Genomic DNA, 23,718 nt, shown 5'->3' with positions numbered 1-23,718 from the left:
GGACTGGGGGCCCTCTTGAGCCCCCATCACCACCAGCACCTCCTGGAGTTGTGGCTGCATGGGGGGGAGAGCAGTCCGTCCCGTCCCCCCACCCCCTGCAGGGCTACTGCTGGGGGGGGGGGGTGCAGCACTGGGGGTGAGAAGGGGCTGAGCCCTGGGGTGCTCTATGGGGGATGCAGGGTGCTGGGGGGGGCCCTGGGGAGCAGCTGCAGCACTGGGGGGTGGGTGGCTGGGCTGTGGGGTGCACTGTGGGGGTGGGCTGTGGGAGGGGGGATGCAGCCCCCTCCCCTCCCCCGTTCCTCCGCAGTGCCGGCGCAGGGGCACGCAGCCCCTCGGCCGAGCGCAGTTGTGCGGGCGCTCGGCAGATTAATCACCGTCACGGCTGCCTGGCGCATGTCCCGGCTCCCCCCGTGCCGCCGCCAGTGCCAGAATCCCAATGAGGAGTGATGGGGAAATAACATGCCTGTCGCCTCGGCGCAGCCTGCGTGCCCCCCCGCCGCCCGCGCATAATGAGCCGTAATAAAGTCATGGGCCCTTTGATTGCCTGAGCGGGGTGGGGGGACAGTGTGCCCCCCCCCCCCCCCCTCCCCAGCGCTTGCCTAATTAGCCTGCTATTGTGGGGACAATATCGCAGCCATCTGGGCTGCTGCCGGAGCGCGGCGGGGTCGGGCGTGTGGAGGCCCCAGGCCCAGCTGCCGGTGCGGGGTGGCTCGGGGGTCCCCCGGTGTGGGGGTCCCCCCGGTGCGGGGCTAGGATGCGCTCCCCTCACCCAAGCGCTGCAAGCATGATCCGGTGGCTGTGTCCCCAATTCCTGGCAGAGGAACAGGTGCTGGCTCCCGCTGGACCCAGCCCTCCTGGGAAAGCGGCTCTGGAGGGGCCCTGGCCATGGCACAGGGCTCGGGAACGGGGGGGCCAGGTGCCCCCGGAGGGGTGGCCCAGAGATGGCAGAATGTCCCCGCAGCTCCTGGTCTTGCTGGGGAGCCCCGGTCCCTCTCCGTCCCCCCGGCACGGCAATGACAGTGCCTGGCCATGCCATGCAGCTGGGGCAGGCGGCCGCAGCCCCTCTGCTCCCACCCTCGCCCCCAGAGCCGGGCGTCCCGTCCTGGGGTGGGTGGCAGCCCGGGACCCTTCAGCCTCGGTGGATGTGGCATGGACCCATCAGGCAGGCTGTCCCCTCCAGGCACCCCATGCCCATCCACCCACCCACCCCAGGGGGGACGTGGGCCACGGCCCGTCCCTCACCCCCCGCCTCCGCACCATGGCTGACCCCACGCCCAGGACCCCGCGAGCTGCCACCGCGGCCGCTGCCGGGGGATCCGGTTACCAGCCCCTCTCCCCGGCCCAGCTGTCGGCCATCCCTCACCCGGGCGCTGGCCAAGCCCCCCCGCCCTGTGCCGAAAGTCCCTGCTAAGTACGTGGTGAAACGTGGGCAGAGGCCAGGGGTCAGCAGGACATGGGGCTGCACTGCTCGTCCTGGGACAGGGCTCCCCGTGCTGGTGGGGACCGGGGATCGTTGTACCCCCACACACCCACACAGCCCCACAAACACCCTGCCATGCCAGGGTCCTCCCCGTGCCAGGTCCTGCCAGGCAGCCCTGGCATGTGTGGAGCCTGTTGGCACCCCGGCACTGTTTGGCTGGGCAAAGCACCGCTCTGTCCCGTAGCACGGTGCAGGCCAAGCCCTGCGCTTCCTGCCCCGGCACCCACCGGAGCCCCTCATCCCCTGGGGCAGCAGGGGCTAGAGGGATGCAGGGTGGGGATGCGGGATGGGGGTCCCGACCAGGGCCACCTGCGGGTGAGCAGGGAGGGCAGCGTGGCCGTGGGAGCGGGCGGGTGGGTGGATGGATGGATGGACAGACGGATGGATGGATGGCGGGACGGCAGGGGCAGCGAGGCGGGGGCTGTCCCCGTGTCTTTCAGCAGCAGCTCTGGCAGCCGGTTACAGACGGCAGAGCAGGAAGCGGGAGCGGGGCCGAGAGCCCCCCGCGCCCCCCCAGCCCCGCGCCCCCTCACTTATCAGTGCTGGCTGCGGAGGAGCCTAATTCAAACCAACTGCGGGGCTGACGTTGGTAAATGAACCCTCGCCGGGATGGGAGCGGGGGCGGGCGCGGGGGGTCGGTGCCAGCAGCCCCCTGCCCGCAGCCTGGCCCCATCGCCCTCCGGGGCCTGGGGCTGCACCGTGCCCTCCCCACTCGGGGGTGCCAGGGCCCAGTGGGGAGCCGGGGACAGCTGGGGGTGTGGGGCAGCCCCAGAGTGCAGGGGATTGAGGGGAAACAGGGGGTTCAGGGGGTTTTGGGGAGTCTGGGGTGGGCAGGGAGAGCCCAGGGGAGCCCCAGGCAGCCATGGAGAGCGGGGTTCACAGGATGAGCCTGGGTGGAGGATGCAGGATGAGCCCAGGGGGTGCAGAGGGAGGCCGAGAGTGCAGGATGGTCTGGGGGGGGGCGTGGGGAGCCCCCCAGTCCCCACTGCCCGGCCTCGGCGCAGGCTGAGGCCACGGGCAGTGCTGAGGGGGCAGTGGGGCAGGGACAGGTGCCGGGATGGAGTCCTGCACCCCTGGCCCGACCGTGGGGTCCACGGGGGTCCGCCTGCAAACTGCCGTCACGCCAGTTAGTGCGGGGCGAAGGCACTTTGATATCCCACCGCCCCCTCCCCGCCCCGTCATGCTCCGAGGGGGCTAATGGCCCCAGGCTCCAGCCCAGCAGAGAGGGAAACCTGAGCCCCCCGTTCCGCCGGGCCCTAACCCGGGGGGGGTGGCGGGGGCCGCACAACCCTGCCCAGGAGGACCTGGGCACAGTGCACGGCTCCCCATGGCCGGGGGGCCGGGAGCCCTGGGAGCTGCTTGGCCATGTGGGGACCTCTGGGGTTCCCACTCCACCAGCCCCCTGTCCCCAGAGTGAGCCTGGCTCCGCACTGGGGATGGTGGCACCCCCAGCCCGGAGCGTCCTGGGGCTGGCAAAGGGCCTGGATGGGGAGCGAAGGGGCAAACAGCCCCAGCAGCCCACCTCAGCCTGTGCGGTGATGCCAGGGCAGGACCATGCTGCTGTGGGCTGCCCGCTGTGCTGGTGGGATGCTCCAGCTGTGCTGGGGGGGGGGGGGGGTGGCCTGCAGGTGCAGATGGGTCCTGCAGACCCCAGCGCAGGCAAGTGGTAACAGGGGGGCTCAGTGGGAGGATTAGCTCGCCACAGGGCTGTGGGGCTGCCAGCAGGACGGGAGGGACCCCTCAGAGGAACCTGTCACCATGGCCCTGCAGCCCCTGCACCTGGGGGCCACCATGGAGTGCTGGGGGGGGGGGCACAGCACAGCCCAGGAGGATGGCATCACCACCCCTCCCTCCTATGCCAAAGTCCCCAAGCACCCTGTCCTGCTGCCCCACGGCTCGTCCCCACTGCCTCTTGCTGGGGCTCATCCCCCGGTTCCTGCTGCCCCTCGGTGTAGGTGATGGGTGGGATGGTGGGGGGAGCTGATCCCCACAGTGGGTGGGTGCCTGGTACAGGGGTGCAGCATGGGGGCCCTCCAAAGGCCTCATTTAACCCAGCTGCGCCATGAGTGCTCGCTCCAGGGGATCCTGCTCACCCCCCAGCCCCTGCCCCGTCCCACAGCCCTCACAGGGGCCAGACTGTCAATGCCACCTGGGTGGCCAGAGTGTGGTGGTGGCACTGGCCATGCCACAGGCAAGCAGGGCTGAGGGGGGGGCAGTGCTGAGCACCCCTGGCTCCGCTATCCCCGCCACGCTCCGGCAGCACCATCTCCCGCACCGCCTCCTGACAGAGACAAATGAGCCGCCCGTGCCTGCCACCACCTTCACACCCCATTGCCGGGGTGAGCGGGGCAGTGCCCGGGGACCCAGCGCGTGGGGCCAGCCCCGTGACACCCCCTTGCACTCCAGGATGGGCCCCCCCCACGCATGGCATCACCTCATCCTCCCAGCCCAGGCACCGCCGGCACGGCAGCACAGTGCTGTTGGGCCAGCTGCCGGGCCGCACTGTGGGGCTCCGCTCAGCTGCCAACCCGCGGCACAGCGGGACCTGCCAGCGCCTCTCTGCGGGGCGCAGGATGGATGGCCACGGCAGGGACACGTGTGCTGGGGCCCAGCCGACACCACCCTGCACCCCGACTCCTTCCCACGCCACAGCCCACCCTGGGGACACCCACCAGGCCCGTCAGGGCACACAGCCGTCCCTGCTGGGCACCCCAGTGACCACCGGCGCGTGGCACGGGTACGCTGGCATATGGCTGTCATGGTGGGAATGAGCTGTCATGTCGGCCTGGGGAAATTACCCCGTAACGAGGCGTGCTGGAGATTAGGCTAATGAGAAAATCAAAACACAATTTAATTCCTGTCACCGCCTGATCGTCTTTAAACGACGCCGTGCGGTTCTGACGGGCGGGCATGCTGTGCCCGCACACCCTCCGGCACCATGCTGGCACCAGCTAGGCCCCCGCCATGCCCCGCGCAGAGGCAGCAGGACTGGGATGGCAGCGCCCGGCTTCCTGCCGGCTTCCCACGGATATGGGAACCGGCGCTGGCACTGGGATGCCCCTGCAACGTGGGAATGGGGGCGGGGGGGGGGGGGGGCACCATCCTGCGGGCAGAGGGGCTGCAGCGGATTCTGCCCCAGCCCCGGGGGACGCGGCTGTGGGAGCCTGGGAAAGTGGTGCTTGCCGCAGGGAGCCCCTCCCACCTGGTGTCCCCCCCCGGCAGCACCCAGGACCCCGACACCCCCCTGCAGCTGCGCTGTCCCTACCCTGGGCCAGGGGGCTGGGACTCTGGGACTGGTGTGCCCCCCAGGGAAAGCTCAGAGCAGCCCAGGCCGGTGATGGGAGCAGCCACGGCACCCAGCCCTGCCACCCAGCCCTGCCACCGGCACGGCCGGCACCCCCAGCCCCCAGTCGCAGCCATAGGGACAAGCTTGAGCCCGGCAGCCTCCAGGTGCTGGGTGGCAGCAGGGTGGGTGCCCCCCGGCAAACAGGGCACCAGGGCCGGGTACCTCCAGCCCATCTCAAGGTGCGGGCGCGCAGCACGGCAGGGCCGTGGGAGCGGGGGCGGGAGGGCACCCCCTCACCTTTCCCGGTTTATCTTGGACGGCGATGTTTCCTCCGGCCCTTTGTCTGCAAGGCTGCGGCCACCCGCGCCCCCCCCGGCTTTCCTGTGTGCCGCCGGGCCCGGCGCAGGGGGATGAACGCCAGGGCCGCGCTCACACCATGGGACCACCGCCCTGGCACACCCCACCGGGCTCAGACCACTGCAGAGGAGGCTCGATGCCCGCAGGGAGGCCCCGTAGGCAGCTCCGTGCACCCACCGGCTGCGCACGCGGGATGTGCACGAGGTGCACATGGCGTGATGCACACGTGGGATGCACACACAGGGTGCAGGTGTAGGGTGCTCGCAGGTGGGGGTGCCAGCCAGCTCCCCGGTGCCAGGCCGTCATGGGTGCTGCGGTATGGGTGCCGCAGCTGTGGTGCTCGCCGGTCCCGCTATTGTGGCGGCCACAGCCCCGCGCAGCCTTTGAAGTCGGGCGACTTCCTGCCCCAGTTTTATGGCCCGATCTGTCTGCGCCGCGCGCTTCCCCCGGCCATAAATCACTCGGCGCTGGGAGGCTCGGGGGAGCACGGCGCAGCCGGCCGCATGCCCACGGCCCTGGCCCTGGCGAGGGGCACCAGCCAAACCCATGTTCGCTTGGGGCAGGAGAAGGACCCCGGCCTGTGCCCCATGGCGCTGCCGGGCTGGCACAGGGACACACACTATGGGATGGCAGCCGGTCCCTGCAGCTCCGACTAGCCACCCTTCGTCCTGGGCAAAGGAGCCATAGGCACAGGCAGCCAGCTGCCCTGGAGCCATCCTACCCAGGGACAGCCCCCCCCCCCCCCCCTTCTCCAGAGGGACCCAGGGCATGTCATGGGGGGAGTCCGCAGCCCTGGGCAGGGACTGTGGGATGGGGGATCCTGCCTCCCTGCCCCTTGGAACCATGCTTGCTCCCGTCTGCAGGGCTGCCCACCCCCCGTGCCAGCGCTCTGACCCGGTGCCACAGGGACAGGCAACACTGGCTGGCCCCTTCCCCACGGCTTCACCGGACCCCCCACTCCCGGCTGACCCCCCCCAGCTGTAAAACAGGCCGCAGTTTAACGGGCAAGACCTGGGGTCAGGCTTTTAGGCCAAATCACAGCAAGACTGGAAATACCCTCAGACAGTGAGGGCTCAGCCTACCCCAATGCACCGTGCGGTGCTGCCCGTGCCGGGGCTGCAGGAGGGTCCCTGCTGCCCCGGTCCCTGCCTGGCTGCCCCAGTGCCCCAAGCCTTCCGGCTCGGCTCAGCGCCGGCGGCGCGGGCTCGGCGCAGCGGTTACCTTCGCTATTCAGAGCATTTCCTGGGTTTTATTGTCTTCCCCTCCTTGTCCCACCTTCCTCGCAGGAAGCCCTAGGTCCCGGCGGAGCTGGTGGAGCTGGCGGCTCCATGCCCAGCAGGACGGCACTCCCGGCCTGCTCTCCGCCATGCCGTGGGCAGATGCATGGCCAGCGCCCCGGCATTCCCGCTCCCGGCCAGTGGCTCCCGGCCAGCAGCGCTCACCCATTGGTACAGGGCAGTGGGACCATGCCCTAAGACCCCCAGCCCTGCCAGGACATAGCTGGGCTCAGCCCACAGCACCACACACACTGGGCTGAGCCCCTTCTGCAGCCGTGCCCGTGTCGATGGCCATCCCAGTGTGCCGGCATCAGGGTGTGCTGGGACCCGGCAGCACCTGGCAGCCCCTGTGCACCTTTTCCCCATCTGGCCGCGGCTCTGCCGTGCATGCCAGGGGCTGGGCTCACTCCCATGGCGGCGGCTCCATCCTTGCCAGCCATCTGGGGAGGCAGGAGCAGGATCCCCAGCAGCGGGCAGGGGATGCCAAGCAGGCAGGTGATTGCCCAGCCACGTCCCTGGACAGGGGGGGCTGTGCGGGACCCCCCCCACCCTGTGAGGCGGAAAGGCCCCCAGGCTGTGCCAGGCTGAGGGCACCACGGAGGGACAGCCGGCACCACGGAGGGACAGCAAGCCCCCCAGCCAGCCCCCCGTTAACGTTAAGCCCAGGTCAGGCTCCACAGCTCTGGGCACCCCCTGCCCTGCTCCCCCCACACACACCCATCTGCAGCCCATCCCTGGAGAAGGCAGGGGGTCCTGCTGTGCCCCCCAGCTCTGTGCTCGGGGCAGGCCAGGGTGCGAGCCGGCGTCCCGTGGCAGGGGGCAGAGGCTGGCAGGGTGTCCCTGGAGCCTCATCCCCAGCGAGGGGGCTCATTTTGCTGCGGCTGCCGCCTGCCCGGTCCCACTCTCCCTAAATCAATTCGGTGGGTTATTGAAATGCCGTGTCTCCGTCTGGCGGCTAATTGCATGTGATCCCCAATCACACAGGCAGCGCGGGCCCCTCTCCCGCTCTGCAATTATGCAGCACCCGCACCCGGCGGCTCTACTGGCAGCTCTGCTGCACCGGGCACCCGCCATGGTGAGAGGGCTGGTCGGGCAGGGAGGGTCCCTGGCACGGCGGAGGGGTGCTCCCGGCAGGGTGAACTGGGGGGTGGCTCCATCCCCATCCTCATGCCCATTCCTGTCCCCATCCCCAGCTCAGGCCATGCCCCCAGCCACAATCGCCGCAGCAGGGCCAGGGTCGGTGCCGAGGCCAAGAGGATTGCGCCCATCCCCATACATCATCCTGCTCTCCCGGCCCACTCTCGCTCTTGTGCCGGGCTGTCCGCCGGCCCCTGCCCCCGCCCTGCCACCCCAGCCTGCGCCCGGCTGGACCCCCCCTGCGCCCCGTGGGGCCTCGGGCAGCAAATTCCAAAGGGCACCCAGGAAGATTAATCGTGGGGCCGGCAGCCAGGCTGGCCGGTAACCGGATCGCCCCGCCGGGAGCAGGAATGCGGTGCTGACGCGCTGACCCTGCCGTGCCTGCCACGACCCAGGGATGGCCCTGCCATGCGGGGGTCACCATGGACTGCCATGGCCAGCCGGGCCACCACGCGCCTGGGCACGGCAGACACCCGTGCAGCCCCTGCCCCAGACAGGGGGACACCCCCTCAGTCCCCAAACCCAGCGAGGCACCGTTCCCAGATCCCAAACCTAGAGAGACACATCCCCAGGATGCACGGACAGGCAGAGTCCCCAGTGTCCCCATGCCGGGAGTGATGCCATCACCGGGGTCCCTGTTCCAGAAAGGGTGCCATCTCCTCTCCCCACATCAAGAAGGACAAAGTCCCCAGAAGCACTGTCCCCCTCCCATCCTTCCTCCCCCCCACCACCCCAGGGGCTCTCTCTCCCTCCCCACACCCCTAGCCCTGGGGGCAGAGGTCCCCCCAGCCCCCCACCCAGCCCAGCGGATGGGTACAGGCCAGGGGACACCTGCAATGCTGGGCTCTGTGTGAGGGCTGATGCCGGTGGGCAGGAGGGCCTGATCCTGTGCTGGCATGTGGGACGGCTGGCCCCCACCTCCGTGCCGTGCTGTGCCGTGCCATGCCGTGGGGTGGCTGGTGCGGCACAGCTGTTGGGTCTAGAGTTACGGTGGCCATTGGGTGTGGGGAGCAGGGCGCAGGGAGGGACAGGGTCCCTGCGGCAGGGTTCCCCCTCTCTTCCCCCGCAAGGGTCCCACTGGGGCGCAGGGCCAGACCCTGGCCAGGCAGGGAGGATGCAGGACAGACCGGGTCTAAGAATAGAGCCGGGCTGGGACGGGACGGGAGGAGGAAGGATGGATGGGGCTTCCTCTGCGACGGCTCTTCTTCCTCCTGCCCAGCTCTGCCAATCCAGCATGGCGTGGCACATTGCAGTATGGCCCAGCACGGCACAGCCCTCGCCGTGCCCCCTGCCAGGACAGCTGGGTCCCCCCAGCTCCGGGACACATGGTTGCCCCCATGCCTGCACAGGTGAAGTACCCAAACACACACACTGATGGTGGTATATGCGCACATGCATGCGCGCACACGCACACACACGCACGCACACGCACACATGCAAGACCCCCCACCCACCTCCTGCCTGCACACACGTCCACAACCAGGCAGGTGCGGGCATCGGGAGCCGATGCAGGCAGCCATGTGCCCACACTCCTGCTGCCTGCAGGCAGCAATGCTGCCGGCTCCAGCTGGGACCCCCTGCCTGCAGAGTGCCCCAGCCCCTGCCCATGCCCCCGGCATGCTGAGCCCCACGAGACCCCTGAGCTGCGGGGAATGGGGACGCCCTGGGTGCCACCTTCTCCCTCACCCCCCATCCCACAGCCCCCCCACCTACTGTGTGCCAGCCCGCGCCGGGAGTTGCAATCAACGGCAGCCCCCAGCAGCACCGTGCCCACCGCCTGCACCAGTGTTGCCGTGCCGGCCCCCCCGCCACTGCTGCCGCGTTTCATTGCACTTTTCTTTTTAATTAACCTCTGGGCGGCGCGGCCCGGCTGCTTCGCTGGGGTTAATGATACCAGTGACCCGCCACAGCCCATCGATCCCCCCAGCCCCGTGGGCTGCCAGCCCATCGCTCGCAGGGCGATGGATGGGCCCCCCCCGGGTCCTGCAGGATGAAGCGTGTCCTCCCAGGGCAGCAGCACCCGTCCCATCACTGAGCCCAGTGGGACCCCCGGTGTGCCCCCACCCTGCTGCAGTGCAGCGAGGTGCCAGGCTGGAGCCCCCAGCCCTCCCTGGCAGCATCCCTGTGCCTAGTCCAGCCCCGTGGCTCGGGGCAGTGTTATGGCATTGCAGGGGGCTGTGGGGCACCGGGAGGGCCGTGCTGGGCTGTGGGGCAGCACGAGGGCCGTGCACTCTGGTCAGGCTGGGGTGAGGGGGGACGGCAGCACATGGGGCTGAAGCCAGGAGCGAGTCCCCACTTCGGCCAGCCCCACCGTGCCCTGCACTTCCCCAGCCATCACCAGACATCCCGGCCACGGGCCCAGCACTGGCACAGGCAGCCCGAGCAGGCTGTGCTGCCCCGGCATGGTGGTGAGGGTCCGGCGAGCACCAACGGCTCCAGCTGTCCCCGGCCAGGTCTGGGGGTGCAGGCTGAGCCGGTCCCACAGCGGGCACCCGACTTGGCCCCAGCCAGGGGTCCCCGCTCACAGCCGCAGCCCGGCTGGTCCCGCAGGGCGATGTGTGCTGGAAGAGCTGGCCGTGCTGCTGCGGCCCCACCATCCCCGCGTGTCGCCCTGTGCAGGGTCCTGCCATGGGACCCCCCGCTCGCCCTCACCCACCCATCACCCGGTCCGGCAAGGCCATGTGTGCCCATCCCCAGGGTGCATCCCCCCTGGTGACATGTCCCCCCACCCCTTGGGCCGTTGGGGACCCCCTCCTGGCCTCTCGGCGGCCCCCTGGCAGCGCCGGGGCCGGGGTCCCGAGCCCCCTCCGTGGCCGCCCTGGCCCTGCTCCTCGCTCAGGTGCGCCCTGTCAGCCTGCGGAGCTTTAATCCGTCGGTCGTTCATCTTGGGCGTGGGGCCTGGCTGTCAGCGGCTCAGACGAGCCATTTCCTCACCGCGCTGCCCGGCGCGGGGCCGAGCCGAGCCCCCCGCGCTCGCGCCCTAATTGAATCCTCATGGCCGCATGGCCGCGCCGGCCTCGCCACCGCACCCCGCTCCCAGCCCCGGGAGGTACCCGCTCCCCTCGGCGCCTGGGTCACCCCAGAGGTCCTGGTGCCATGGGGCAATCGGGGGGGGGGACAGGAGACAGGGGCCGGTGTGCCCCACATGCAGGCACCCCTTGGACCACGGCCAGAGCCCCCCACCCTGCTCCGGCTGCGCCCAGTGAGAGCGGGCAGGGGTCTTCAGCAGCACCCGCTCCCCATGCCGTGCCTGCCGGGGCGCTGCCTGGGGCAACACAGGAGAGCAGACCCTCGGCATCCCCCCGCCCTGCACAGCCCCTACTCCGGCCACCTCCGCCGGCCGCCCCGTCCCGGCTATTTGCGGCGCGGGGAAGGAAGCGGCCGCAGTGAGATGGTGCTGCCTGCCCGCTTCCTGCCTGCCCCGTCACAAATAGCCCCCCTGCCTTCACGGGCAGCGGGCACACGGCCCCACACAATGGCTCTGCCCCATGGCGGGATGAGTTTCCCACGACCCACCGCCCCAGCTGGCTTCCCCCCAGCCGCCTGTCCCCCCACAGCCCCTCTTCTCCAGCCAGCACGGCCGTGAGCCCCAGATCAACCCCAGGAGGGACCCCGACCCTCACCAGCGGGTCCCCAACCCCTGCCACACGGCTCCGTGGGTGCCAGCCGCAGTGGTGGGGATGGGGCTGTCCCCACCAGCCCTGGCAAAGGGGACAGGACCGTCCCTGCCAGCATTGCCGTGTCGGGGTCAGGGGGCGCGGGCGGGCGACAGCCCGGCGGGGGGGCAGCAGCGTTTGCTCCAGCCGAAGGCTTTGAAATGCAACCCCCCCCCAGCCCATTTGGCTGGAGTTTGGCCCAGGCCCATATGGAGGCCCGGGAGCGGGGAGGGGGTCCCGCGGGGGGGGCGGGTTGCAGCTGGGGCCAGGGCCGGTGGGACCCCCTGACCCCAGCATACTGCTTCCCCCGCACATGGCGCTGGGCTGGGATCCCCACGATGCCTCCCCCCATCCCTGTCTGGGTGCCCCCCAGGGGCTGTGTCCTGCTCCTGCCCCCAGCCCGGCTGGTCCCTGGCAGTGGCACATGTGCCTCCATCTGTGCGCGTGTGCCTGCACACGCATGTGGCAGCTCTGCACGCGAGCTGGCATCTTGGTGCTCCGTGAGCGCCTCCGTGCACGGCCGCTGCATGCCTGCACACGCCTGCACATGGCTATGCCTGCGCACACGGCTGCGGGGTGTCTGCCGGGGGGGCAGTGGTTGTGCGCACACATACACACCAGGCACGTTGAGTGTGAGCGCCCGCCTGCACAGGCTGCACCTGCACCGGCACACACGTGTGGGAGCAGCCGAGGGGTGCGCGGGGCCCCACGTGCCATGTGCCCACAGCCCCGTCACCACCCTGGCGCTCCTGGGGGGCAGGAGCCCCCGACGCCTCTCCCCCTGGGCCATCCCCATCCCTGCCACCGCTACCCTCTGCTCGCTGTGTAATGAAGCCGGGGTCAGCCCTGCACTCACGCATGGGGCGAGGTCGGCTCGTGTTAATGAATAGATCATTTGCCAACAGCCCCTGGGGGGGGATCCCCGGCATCCCCCGGCTCCCGGCACATTAATCCCAGTTTACCGGGGCGAGGTGTAATCCCATTAGTCGTGGCTTCGCCTGCAGCCCCCGGCCCTGCAAGCGGGGTCAGGATTTATTGCCAATAATTGGCCAGGTCTCCTCCCCCGGCACGGGGCGCGGTGCTGCCGGCGGCTCCCCCGATGATGCTCCGCTTGCCTCCGCTACTGACGGTTTAATTTTGCACCAAGCTATTCCCCTTATTAAAGGAAAATTCATTTGCAAGCAATTTCCATGTGCAAACTGCTCTGCAGCTCCAGCTCCGGCGCGGGGCTGGGAGCGCCCCTAATCGAGTTACTGCCAGGCGCTTCGGCACGGAGCCGCGTTATTGAAATGGATCCGCTAAATAATAGATCAGGGGCAGAGCGTGGTGCCGGGGCATAAGCGTATTAGCGGGCTGAGCCGCCGCCTCCCACCCCTAATCACGTTACCCCAGCGTGGGGAATTGCCGGCATGGTGCAGGCACCCGAGCGCGGCGCAGGGTGCCCCACCAGCCTGCTCCTCAGCCAGCTGCAGGGGGACTGGGGCACAGGGGTAGGCAGCCCCAGGTGCCCCCAGCGTGAGTGACTCTGAGCTGGGGTGCCCGGAGCTGCTGGTGCTTGGAGCCATGGGTGACCCTGAGATGGGGTGTCCTGAGTGGGGGGACAGGGCAGCCCCAGCCACTGGCCACGGACAGTCTCCAGAGCATGCACACTCATGCATGCAGACACACCTTCACATGTGCACACGCACCTTTATGCGTGGATGCACAGCCTCACACATGCACGCACGCACACGCATGCACATGCCCAGGTGCTGCTCGCCCTGCACCCAATGCAAGGAGTGCAGAGCCTGGCATGGCTGCCGGCCGAAGGGACACGAGGGGCTCGGCCCCGGCACATCCAGGCGCAGCCGCCTGCCCTGGCTGGGCTGGCAGCAGCCGCAGGGGGATGGGGACCAGCTGGGGAGCCAAGGGACCAGGCCTTGCATGCGGTCCCAGACCCCCACGGACCCCGAGCCCCAGTGGGACGGAGGGCGGGGGCTGGCAGTGCCACGCCAGGGTGTGCTGCCCGAGGGTGCCCCCAGCTCCATCCAAGCAGCCATACCCATCGCCATCCCTGCCGGCTGTGGGCGCTCGGCCAGCGCAGGGCACTCTGCTCCGCTCCGCAGGAAACACCAATGTTCCTGCAAAAATTCTGAGGTCTCTTTTTGTTTTCCACTGTGTGTCCTGCTTTGGGGTGAAAAGCGCTTCCCATCCTGTGTTCCTGGCAGCTGGAGCTGACGCTTCCCCTGCCCAGCGGTGAGCCGGGGGCCGAGGCTCGCCCTGCGCTGGGGCTGGGAGCCGGGGGGTGGTGGGGCTGCCGCAGGAGTGGGGAGCACTGCTTCGGCAGGCAGCACACCTGAACTGCGTCCCTGCAGCCCTGCCCATGGCTGTGCCTGTGCCCTCACCCTGCCTGCAATGGCTGCTGGGGGCTCAGTGCTGCCCAGGATCTGGGCAGGATCTGGGCCACTTGGCCCACCCTGGCAGTGCCCTGGGCTGCCTCACTGGGCAGCTCATGTGGCATGAGTGGGGGGGTCAAGGAGAGAAGGAGGTGCTGGCACTGCTCCCCGGCAGCAGCCCTGGGCACCTAGCTGCCATGCAGGGGATTCACCCCAACTGCTGCAGCGCGATGGGCAGGGGCAATGGGGCAGGGGCAACGTCCCATTCCATCTGGGTGAGCACTGCAGCTGGAGATCCTCCTGGGTCCCAGCCCAGCTCCTGCCTGCCCTGCCTGGTGCCCAGGGCCCAGCCTGGCTGGAGTGCTCCGGGTGCTGTTGGCCCAGCACTCGGCAGCTGAGTTCCCTCTGGTCCCTGAGCAGCTGGAGTTGCGGGGGGGGGGGGGTTGCTCCACCGGGCAGGGCGATTGCGAGACCCGATCAGCGCAAGAACAAGGAATTATCCCGAGTGGCAATTTCCTGGTGCATGTCACAGGGCATTAGCTGGGACGGAGCCCAGGGCGCGGGTGCCAGCCGGGCCTCGGCCACCTCACAGGGCTGGGACCGGGGCGAGAAGGGCTGTGCACGGGCTGCGCCCCTCCCCCTCCCCTGCCCGCTGGGTGCCCAAGGCCTTGTGTCCGGCACGGACACCATGCTGTGTGGTGCTGCTGGAGGGGACCGTAGCTCACAGGGGCCCAGCCAAGCCTGGGTCCACTGGCAGATCCTCTGGGGCCAGCAGCCAGGGCAGGAGCGGGGGACGGGGCTCGCCTGCACCCTGGGACAGGCACCGTGCCACGGGAGCCGGCAGCACATGCAGCAGCGGCAGCTCCACCGGGTCCCCTCACCTCCCTGCGTCATGTTGCCGCCAGCCAGGCGAGCGAGCCCTCCGGAGAGGACAAAAGCCGCGTGCGAGGCAGCCGTGCAAATGCCGCCGCGTCGGCCTGCCGTGCCGGCCTGCCGCGCCCCGCATGTCGGCGTGCGAGGGGCCCTGTGTGCCCGCCGGAGCAGGGCCCATCTGGCAGCACCACGCCAGGGTGGCCACGCGCTCCCGAGCTGGCACGTCCCGGAGCAAGCCTGCAAACCTCTCCCAAATCGGTTCGATCCCAGGCTGCCAGAGCCCCCTCCCCGCCCCCGCCCGCCGCCCGCTCCGGCGTTTAATTGCTCCGGCTGCTGGGAAATTTCAAGGTTGAATTTGTCTAACTCCAATTTCCAGCCGGGGGATCGCGTTCTGCCTTTGTCAGCAAGATTGGAAGCCCCCAACCCCTCCCGGCACCGGCACTGCCGGGTCCCCCTGCACCTGCTCCCCCAGCCCGGCACGGTTCTCCCCCGGCCCCCCCGCTCACAGGTTCGTTTTCTCTCATTACCGCCATGACCCCTGCGCCCTCCTCACCGTCACCGTGTCGTTCCCCCCCCACCCCTTGCCAGGCCTAGAGCATCCCAGCAACAGACCCATGGGGGCACTGGGCGGGATCGGGACCGGAGGATGCCGAATCACCCCTCCAGGCAATTCGGCATCCCCCGGTCCCGATCCCGCTGGAGGATATGGACCCGGTGTCGGCAGCCAGGGCTCACCTGCGTGTGCGGGCGTCCCCGGGCATTTTACGAGCGGTCGGGATCCCGGAGCTATTTGTACTGGGGAGGGCGGCAGGGGGGTAGGGGGGGGGATTTATGGCCGGGCCGCGCTCTGAAACCCAAAACCCACCCGAAGCGGCCTAATCACTCCCAGACGCGGCGGCCCCTGTGCTTTTATGGGGCATTTTAGAGCAGGGGAGCTAATAAATTTTTTGCGACGGTAAAAGCCCCGCTGAGGATGGGGGGGGTGCGGGGGGGCAGCGGGCACTCACCGGTCGCCCCCCGGGGCGGGGGGGGGGGGAATATATTAAAATCGCTGTACAAGGGGGAGGCGCGGCGCTTGCGCCCCGTCTCCATCCCGGTAGCAGCGGAGAGGGAGCGGTGCCCCCCGCCTTACCACCCCCCTCCCCGTCGGTGGCTCCTCCTCCTCCCGGTGCCCAATTTGCCGCCCCGGTCCCGGGTCTTTAAGGCTGCGGCACCGGAGCCGCGGGGCTGGGGGGGGGGGGGGGGGAAGCGGCGGCGGTCGCGGAGCTGCCCAGCCCCGCCGAGCGGCTCCCGGCGCCGGGAGGCCGAGCGCTCCCCTCCGCCGCCGCCGCCGCCGCCGGGCCCCCGCCGAGGGGGCGGGCTGCGCCCGCGGGGTTTAAGTGCGGCCGCGGCTTGATGCGCGGGCGGGACGGCGGCGGCGAGAAGTGGGGGGGGGACCCCGGCGGGATGAGGCGGGCGCGGTGCTGAGGCGGCCCCGGTGCGGGAGCGGGGACGCGCCATGACCTCGGCGCGGGAGGCGGCCGGTTCCCCGCCGCTGCACCCCCCGGGCGGCGGCCGCCGGCGGAGCGCCCTGGACCAGCTCCCGCCGCCCGCCAACTCCAACAAGCCGCTGACCCCCTTCGGCATCGAGGACATCCTGGGGCGGCCCCGCGGCGGGAGCCCCCCCGGCCCCGGCCCCGCCGCGCCCCCCGCCCGGCTCCCCGAGAAGGCGGCGGGGCCCCGCGGCGGCGGCTGCGCCCCGTCCTCGCCGCTCTGCGCGCTGGAGGAGCTCGCCAGCAAAACCTTCCAGGGGCTGGAGCTGGGCGTGCTGCAGGCGGCCGAAGGTACCGGGGCGGCGGGGGGGGGGTGTCCGCCGGGACCGGGGGGGGGTGGGGGGGGACCGGGCAGGTGCCGGTGCCGGCGGGCGCGGGGGGGCAGGGGGGCGCCGGGGCTGCACCGGGGCCGGGGTCCCTCCTCGCCCCCAGCCCGGCGTGGCCCCGGTAAGTTTCCTTCGTGTCCCGGAGGGGCGAGCGCGGCCGAGAGACCCGGCGGCCGCGGGCCGGGGGGGGGGGGGGGCGGTGTTCGCCCGGGGCCGCGGGGACACGGCAGCCCGGCCGGGGCAGCCCCGGCACCGCTTCCCGGAGCCGCGGCCGCGGCCCGCAGGGAAGGAGAGGCCCGGGGCCGGGCACCGGGAGCCCGAGCGAGCCCCGGCCGAGGCCGCTCCGCGGCGGCGGGTGAGCCGAGACCGGGACCGAGACACCGGAGCTCCGGGAGGACCGGCCGGGCCGGAGCCGGCAAGCTTTACCGAGAGAGGCGGGGGGGACCGACCCGGCCTCGGGCCTCGGCAGCCGCGGTACCGGGCGGCGGATCGGTCCCGCGGCGGCGGCCGAGCTGCGGCGGGCGGAGCGGCGGCACCCGGCCCCGCCGAGCCCTGACCGTGACCGTGACCGAGCGCAGGGGCAGAACGGCGGATCGGTCCCGTCGGCAACGAAAACCCGTTACCGGCCCCGGCGTCCCCGAGCCCCGGCGGGCTCCTGCGGCGGGGACGGCGGCTCCGGCCGAAACCCGTTCCCGGCGGGGCTGGGCAGCCGCTCCCCGCTCCCCGCCGCTGCCCGCGGGCGGCCCGGACCGGCGGCGGCTCCCCCGGGGCACCGGGCCCGGCAGACTCGGCGGGTCGCTGTCCCCGCGGGAACGAACCGGCCCCGCTGGTCCCCGGCTCGGCCCCCCCGGGGAAACCCGCCGGGAGAGCGGGCGGACGGAGGGACAGAGCGGCAACCGGGACCCGGCTGCCCGTCCCAGACAAAAATCCTCCATCGGGCGGAGCGCGGCGGCCGCCGATAACGAAAAAAACCCTTACCGGGACGGACAGACCGACACGGACAGACACAGCGGGGCTCCCGTGATTAACGAAAAATCTCTTACACGGATGGACGCACGGACAGACAGAGCGAGGCGACCGCCGTTAACGAAAAAAAAATCCTTACCGGGACGGGCAGACGAACACGGACAGACAGAGAGCGGGGCTCCGTGATTAAAGAAAAAAGAAAACCCTTACCCGGCCGGACAGACGGACAGGGACGGGCAGAGCGGCGTTCCTGTAATTAACGAAGAAAAAAAACCACGTTACGCGGCCGGACAGACAGACACGGACAGCCGGAGCGAGGCTCCCCTGATTAACCAAAAACCCCTTGCCTGGCCGGACGGGCAGACACGGGCAGAGCAGGGCTCCCGTAATCAACGAAAAAAAATTCCCTTCCCCGGCTGGGCAGGGACGGGCCGAGCAGCGCTCCGGTAATTAACGAACGAACGGTAATTAACGACGGACACACTGACACGGACGGACAAAGCAGGGCTCCCGTGATTAACGAAAAAAAACGTCAACCAACCTTTACCCCGACGGACGGACGGACACTGCCGGGCGGATCAGCGCTCCTGTAATTAACGAAAAAAGCCGTTGCCCGGCCGGACAGACGGACAGAAAGGGGACAGCTCGGGGCTCCCGGGATTAAGGTAAAAAACCCCTTTACCCGGCTGGACAGACGGACAGAAAGGGGACAGCTCGGGGCTCCCCGGATTAAGGTAGAAAAACCCCATTACCCGGCCAGACAGATGGACGCAGCCGGGCGGAGCGCTGCTCCTGCGATAAACGAAAAAAAATCCCCTTACCCGGCCGGACAGACGGACAGAAACGGGACAGATCGGGGCTCCCGGAATGGAGGGAAAACCACGTTACCCGGCAGGACAGACGGACGCGGCCGGGCCGAGCGGGAGTCCCGTCATTAACAAAACACCGGTCCCTTACCGGACGGGCGGGACGGCGGCCCCGCGGCCAACGGTGAAAGGAACCGGGACCGCGGACAGACGGACAGAAAGGGGTCCCCGTCACTAAGGGGAAGCCCCGTTACCGGCCGGACAGACGGACGCGGCCGGGCCGAGCGGGGCTCCCGCCGTAAACGAAAAAACCAACCCCTCCGCCCCGACGGACAAAAACGGGAGCGATCGGGGGCTCCGGGACTGAGTTAAAGCCCCGTTACCCGGTGGGACCCACGGGCACGGCCGCGACGTCCCGGGGCTCCGGTAACGAGCGACGGAGGCCGCCGCACGGACGGACCCACTGGTGACAGCCCCCGGTGGGTCGGGGCGGCGGCGGCCGGGGGTCCCCGGGGAGCGGGGCCCCCGCTGCGGGCAGCGGGACCGGGACCCTGCGGCCGGTGCGGAGCCGTTACCCGTGCCGCGGGAGGACACGATCCGGAGGTTTCTCTTCCCGTCCGCCGGCAGCAGCGCCCGATCGGGGCCTCGGGGCCGCGGCCGCGCCGGCGGCGGCGGCGGGGACGGGACCCCGGGGGATCCCCGGGGCCGCCGGCGGCTCCTGAAAATGGCTGAGCCGAAGCACAGGCCGGGGGGGGGGGGCCGGGCGAACGGGCGCGCTCCGTGCTGCCGGGCCGGACCCGCCGCCCGGGGCTCCCGGCTCCCGGTGCGGGCCCCGCGGCAGCGGGCCGGGGTCACGGACCGATCCGGCGCCGGGGCCGGGGCGAGCCGCCGGCGGTGGAGCAGGCGGACCGGAGCCCCGGGACCGCCGGACCGCGCTGCCGGCGGGACACGGGTGGGCTCGGCCCCGCTCCGCAGCGAACGGCGGCTCCGGCGGGACCGGGGGCCGCTGCGGAACGGCGCGGGGCCCCGCGGGAGCGGCGGGCCGTGTCGGGCCAGGCCGGGCCGCCCCGTGCTCCCGGCACCGGGGACCCTGCAGCGGCTCCGGGCCCGGTCGGCGTCACGGGCAGGGCCGGGGCTCGGTTCGGTTTGCACGGCTGAGCCGGGGCCGGCTCGGCTCGGCGCGGGTTCGGCGTTTCAAGGCTGGGAAGGGGCCGGCGCGCAGCGGCGGGGGTTGGCGGGGACGGGACGGGCTCAGCTAAGCTCGGCTCGGCGCGGTGCCGGTGCCGGTGCCGGTGCCGGCGCCGGTGCCGGCGCGCTGAGGCCGCTCTCCCCGCAGGTCGGGAGCCGCTGGGCGCCCTGGGGCAGCGCCCGGCCTGCAAGAAACGGCGCAAGTCGCGGACGGCGTTCACCAACCAGCAGATCTACGAGCTGGAGCAGCGGTTCCTGCGGCAGAAGTACCTCTCGCCGGCGGACCGGGACCAGCTGGCGGCCCGGCTGGCGCTCAGCACCGCCCAGGTCATCACTTGGTTCCAGAACCGCCGCGCCAAGCTCAAGCGGGACCTGGAGGAGCTGCGGGCCGACGTGGCCTCGCTGCAGGCGCTGCCCCCCGCCGCCCTCCAGCAGCTGGCGGCGCTGCCCGACCCCCCCCGACCCGGCACCGGCCCCGGCCCCGGCCCCGGCCCCGGCCCCGGCACCGGCCCCGGCCCCGCCGCCGCCGAGCTCTCGGAGGAAGAGATCGACGTGGGGGACTGAGGCGGCGGCGGGGGCCGGGAGGGGTCCCGGGCCGGCACCGAGACTGACCGAGCCGCCGGGCTGGACGGGGCGGCCGCGCTGCCCCCGCCCCGGGGGGAATTGGTGCAATTTTTCGCTTTTCTTTTTCTTTTTTTTTTTTTTTTGTCCGTCTTTCCTTTTTTTTTTTTTTTTTTAATTTTATTTTCTATCGTGTCTGTCCCGCCGGCCCGTCCGCGGCCCTGCCGCCCCGAGAGCCGGGGGCACGGGGGGGTCCGGCCCGGCCCGGCCGGGTGTAAATATTTGGAATAAAGGCGACACCTTATTAAGGAGCGCGGAGGGGCTCTGGCGGCGGGACGGACGGACGGACGGTCACCCCCGCACCCCCCGGACCGCTAGCACACACCGGGGCGATGCTCCGCTCTGCCGGCTTACCCGGGCCTGGGGGGCCTCGCCGGAGCACCAGAGCCCCCCCCCCCCCCCGGAGCCCCCGGTTCGGCTGCGCCCATCCCCGGCCCCCTGCGCCCCCGCACTGCCCCGCGTCCGAGAGCAGAAGGGTCCCCTCGGGGGGTCCGGCACGGCCGGGGATGGGGGGGAGATGTTACCCGGCACCGACCCGGGCGGGGGGGTGGGGGGTCCCGACCCCGCGGGGCGGGAGCAGCCGGGGGGGGCTGCCGGCACCGGCCCCCAAGGCGGGTCCGAGCGCTGGGTCCCGGCTGCGGGGGGGGTGTCCGAGTCCGTGTGTGTCTGTCCGGGTGCGTGCGGGTTCGTGTCTCCAGCCCCACGGGCACGGCGTCCTGCCGGCTGCAGGGGGGCGCAGGACACGCGCGGGGGGCGCACTCGGAGGGGGGGCAGCACCCGTCCTCCCGTGGCAGATCCGCTCCGGCGGCGCCTTGCCAGCCGTTGCCCCACGCGTGATCAGATTGGGGTCGGTGCCGCGCCGGGTATCGGTACCTCCCCCCCCACCCCGCACCTGCCCCGGCCGCTGGAGTCCGCGCCGCCCCTCGTGACGTCATGCCCCGGTGACGTCACCGCGAGAAGCGGTGATGTCACTCTCGGATGAGCGGGAGCGTCTCTTAGCCTCGCCCCCGAGGTGAGCGGGGCGGTTCGGGGGGGGGGGGCGGCAGGGAGGACCCTCCGGCCGGGGGAGAGTGGAGGGGTGCGGCCCCCCCCCCGCCCGATGAGCGGCTCCATGGCGGACAGCCTCCCCCCCCGCCGGTGCCGCGGGGCGCCCGGAGGCCGCGGGGACGGGCGGCGGCGGGAGGTGTCGGGCAGCTGGCGGCTCCCTGCCCTTGGCGGGGGTCCCCCGGGGCCCCTGTCACCGCAGCTATGCGTGTCTCGGCTGCGAGTCCCTCCAGCATCCATATGAGCCCTCGCTGATCTAATTACGCCGGTGCGAACTTCCGAAGGCAGAGCCGCCCCCCCCGGTATTTTTCGCCGGTTTTAATTGCATTGTCCCGCCCCTCCCCCCCGCGCCGCAGCCGCCCGGCCGAGGGGGGGGAGGGGGAGAAATGAGATTTAGCCTGAAAGTGCCTTTGAGCATCCCCCGGGGGGAATTGCTTTGAATTTGACAGGCCGGAGCGGCCCGGGGGCGCACGCGTGGGGCATGCGCGGCTGTGTGTCCCCCCCGGGGCTGCCCGGCAGCCTCCGGTAACAGGCCGGGGGGGGCCACCCGCGGGAGCGCGGCGAGCAGGGGGACGACGACCGTACCCGCGGGTACAGGGACCCCACGAGCAGGGACAGGCAGGGACAGATACCCTGGGGAGGGGGAAAGAGATGGGGGGGAGGATCCCCGGGGGTTCCATCCTGCCTCCCTCTCTCCGGTGCCTGGGACCTCCCCGGGGCTGCCTGACCCCGGCACCCCCCACACGCCCCCCCCCCCCCCAGCTCGGGGGTTTGTGCACAGAATCACAGCGGGGGACTCCCGGGCTGTGACACCCCCCCCGCTGACCACAAAGGGAGGGTTTAGCCCCAGCCCCGAGCCAGCAGCTCCCCATTGACCCCGGCGGTTGCGCAGCCGCAGGGTGGCCACCGCAGCTGGGCATGGAAAAGCTCCCGCTGCGGGGGACAGGGCCCACTAGCCCCACAGATGTGTCACCTTGCGGCTGTGTCACCCCAAGGCCATGGTCACCCCGTGGCCGTGTCATTCCGTGGCCGTGTCAGCCCGCAGCCATGTCACCCTATGGCTGTGTCACCCCACGGCCGTGTCACCCCACGGCCTGGCCCTGGCATGGGGCAGGGCCAGGTGATGGCCCCTGGCCCCACAGCAGAGCTGAGCATGGGTCCGCTGGCCCAGCTGCTCCAGTTGCACTCCTGGCCCCAGCAGCGTTCACCGGCAGCACACACACACGCTCAGGCATGCACATGTGTGTGCAGCGTGCACGCCTGTGTGCAGGCACATGCGTGAGTGCTGGACATGCGCATGCCGGCATGGGAGCAGCGGGGGCGGCCGGGGCCAGCCCCGGAGATGAGCTCACGGCTCCGGCTCGTTCCCATCAGGCTGATGCAAGGGAGCAGCTGGCAGGATCACACCTCCGCGCCCCGCGCTGCCGCCTCGGCCCCCACCACTGTGTTCAGAGCCGGGCAGTTCAACCCCACCAGACCCCTCTCCCCCTGCAGCCTGCTGGAGCGCGGTCGGGACCCCACAGCCTCAGCCCCAGCCCCGCACCCCTGCACCCTACGGGCCCACCCAGGGCAGGGATGAGCGTACTGGCTCAGAGGAAGGGGCTCAGGCCCCCAGGATCTTCTCCTGTCCCTGCAGTGCAAGCCAGTCCCCCAGCACCTCTGTCCCCTCTCGGTACAGGGCAGCTGAGGGACACTGAGTTCCCTGGCGCAGCACCCTCACCATGGCCTCTGGGCTGCTGCCCCCGCCCCCCCCCAGCTCCACTACCCCCTCCTGCCCCATGCCAGCCCCTCCTGGGCAGCTAATCGCGGGCGGAAGCGTCAGCCTGGCCGGGCAGCGTCTGGCGTCACCGCCGGCCGCCCCACGGGAGGTTTTGCGGCGGGAGACGGTGCAGGCGCCGGGCACGCTGCCACCGCCAGCCCCATGTCCTGCCAGTTCCCACCGCTCCACGCAGCCACACAGCGAGGCCTGCTGGGACCACCGTTGGCACGGCCAGCCCACCCACACCGCTGGCACAGGCACCGTGCAGGGGACACGTGGACACATACATGTGGACAGACATCGGGACATGCACACACAGGAGCCTGGGGCTGCGAGGCACCGCATGCAGTTGCAGGAGCACCCACAGCAGAAGCACCCATGGTGACCACGTGTGTCCCCCAGCCAGCACCCGCCGTGGTTCCCTGGGGACCACCGACCCCTGCCCGGCAGGAATCGGCCCCCAGAGAGGTTGCCCCGGCTCAGCGACCTGCCGGACCCCAGGGCAGGCCGTGCCCATCACCAGGGCCTCGGGGCAGCTCCCGCGGCGGTGGGCACTGCTGGTGCCGGGGGCTCTGTCAGGCTCAGCCCCCGCCTCTCCCCTCCCCACGCACGCTCGTCTTTTTCCTCTTCCAATTTTCTGGATGATTAACTCGACTGCTGTTTCCTGACAACCTCTGCTGTTGGTATTAATTTCTTTTAACTAGTGATTAATTACTCGCTGTCTCCCGCGCTCCTTCTCCCTGTTGCCTATTTGCATATTAATCAAATTCTACTTGATGGCCTGCCTGTCACCTCCCTGCCACGGCCCCTGCGACTCCCGTCACCTGCAGGTGACATTACAGCGGGGCCGGGGCCCAGGGCGGAGGCACCGGGCTCTGTCCGCCCCCACTCCCCCACCGGGGCCACGGCACAGGGCGGCAGGAAGGACGCGCCGCGGCTATCACCGTCGCCTCGGGGCTGGCCCAGCCCCGCAGCCCGGGTACCGGACCTGCCTGACTCCCAGCCGAGCCCCGGGAGCCCCCCGCGGCCGCGGAG

The 23,718-nt window shown here is 70.8% G+C and overlaps 1 protein-coding gene across 1 annotated transcript; it reads left to right on the top strand.

Annotated features, from left to right (window-relative positions):
- The first annotated feature begins 15,874 nt into the window (after positions 1-15,874).
- On the top strand, positions 15,875-19,859 carry LBX2 (ladybird homeobox 2). Its single transcript, XM_049791208.1, has 2 exons — positions 15,875-16,264; positions 19,408-19,859. Exons 1-2 carry the CDS (start codon positions 15,940-15,942, stop codon positions 19,821-19,823), a joined length of 741 nt encoding a protein of 246 aa, XP_049647165.1. The 5' UTR covers positions 15,875-15,939; the 3' UTR covers positions 19,824-19,859.
- Positions 19,860-23,718: the final 3,859 nt, after the last annotated feature.

The sequence above is a fragment of the Accipiter gentilis genome, chromosome 3, assembly GCF_929443795.1.
Source record: "Accipiter gentilis chromosome 3, bAccGen1.1, whole genome shotgun sequence".
In the NCBI taxonomy this organism is placed as follows: Eukaryota; Metazoa; Chordata; class Aves; order Accipitriformes; family Accipitridae; genus Astur; species Astur gentilis.
This window is presented reverse-complemented; position numbering and strand designations above follow the sequence as displayed.

Coding starts and splice junctions, on each gene's coding strand:
- LBX2 (XM_049791208.1), top strand. CDS start 15,940: ATGACCTCGGCGCGGGAGGCGGCCGGTTCCCCGCCGCTGCACCCCCCG. Junction 16,265..19,407: donor CGTGCTGCAGGCGGCCGAAG/GTACCGGGGCGG, acceptor CTCTCCCCGCAG/GTCGGGAGCCGCTGGGCGCC.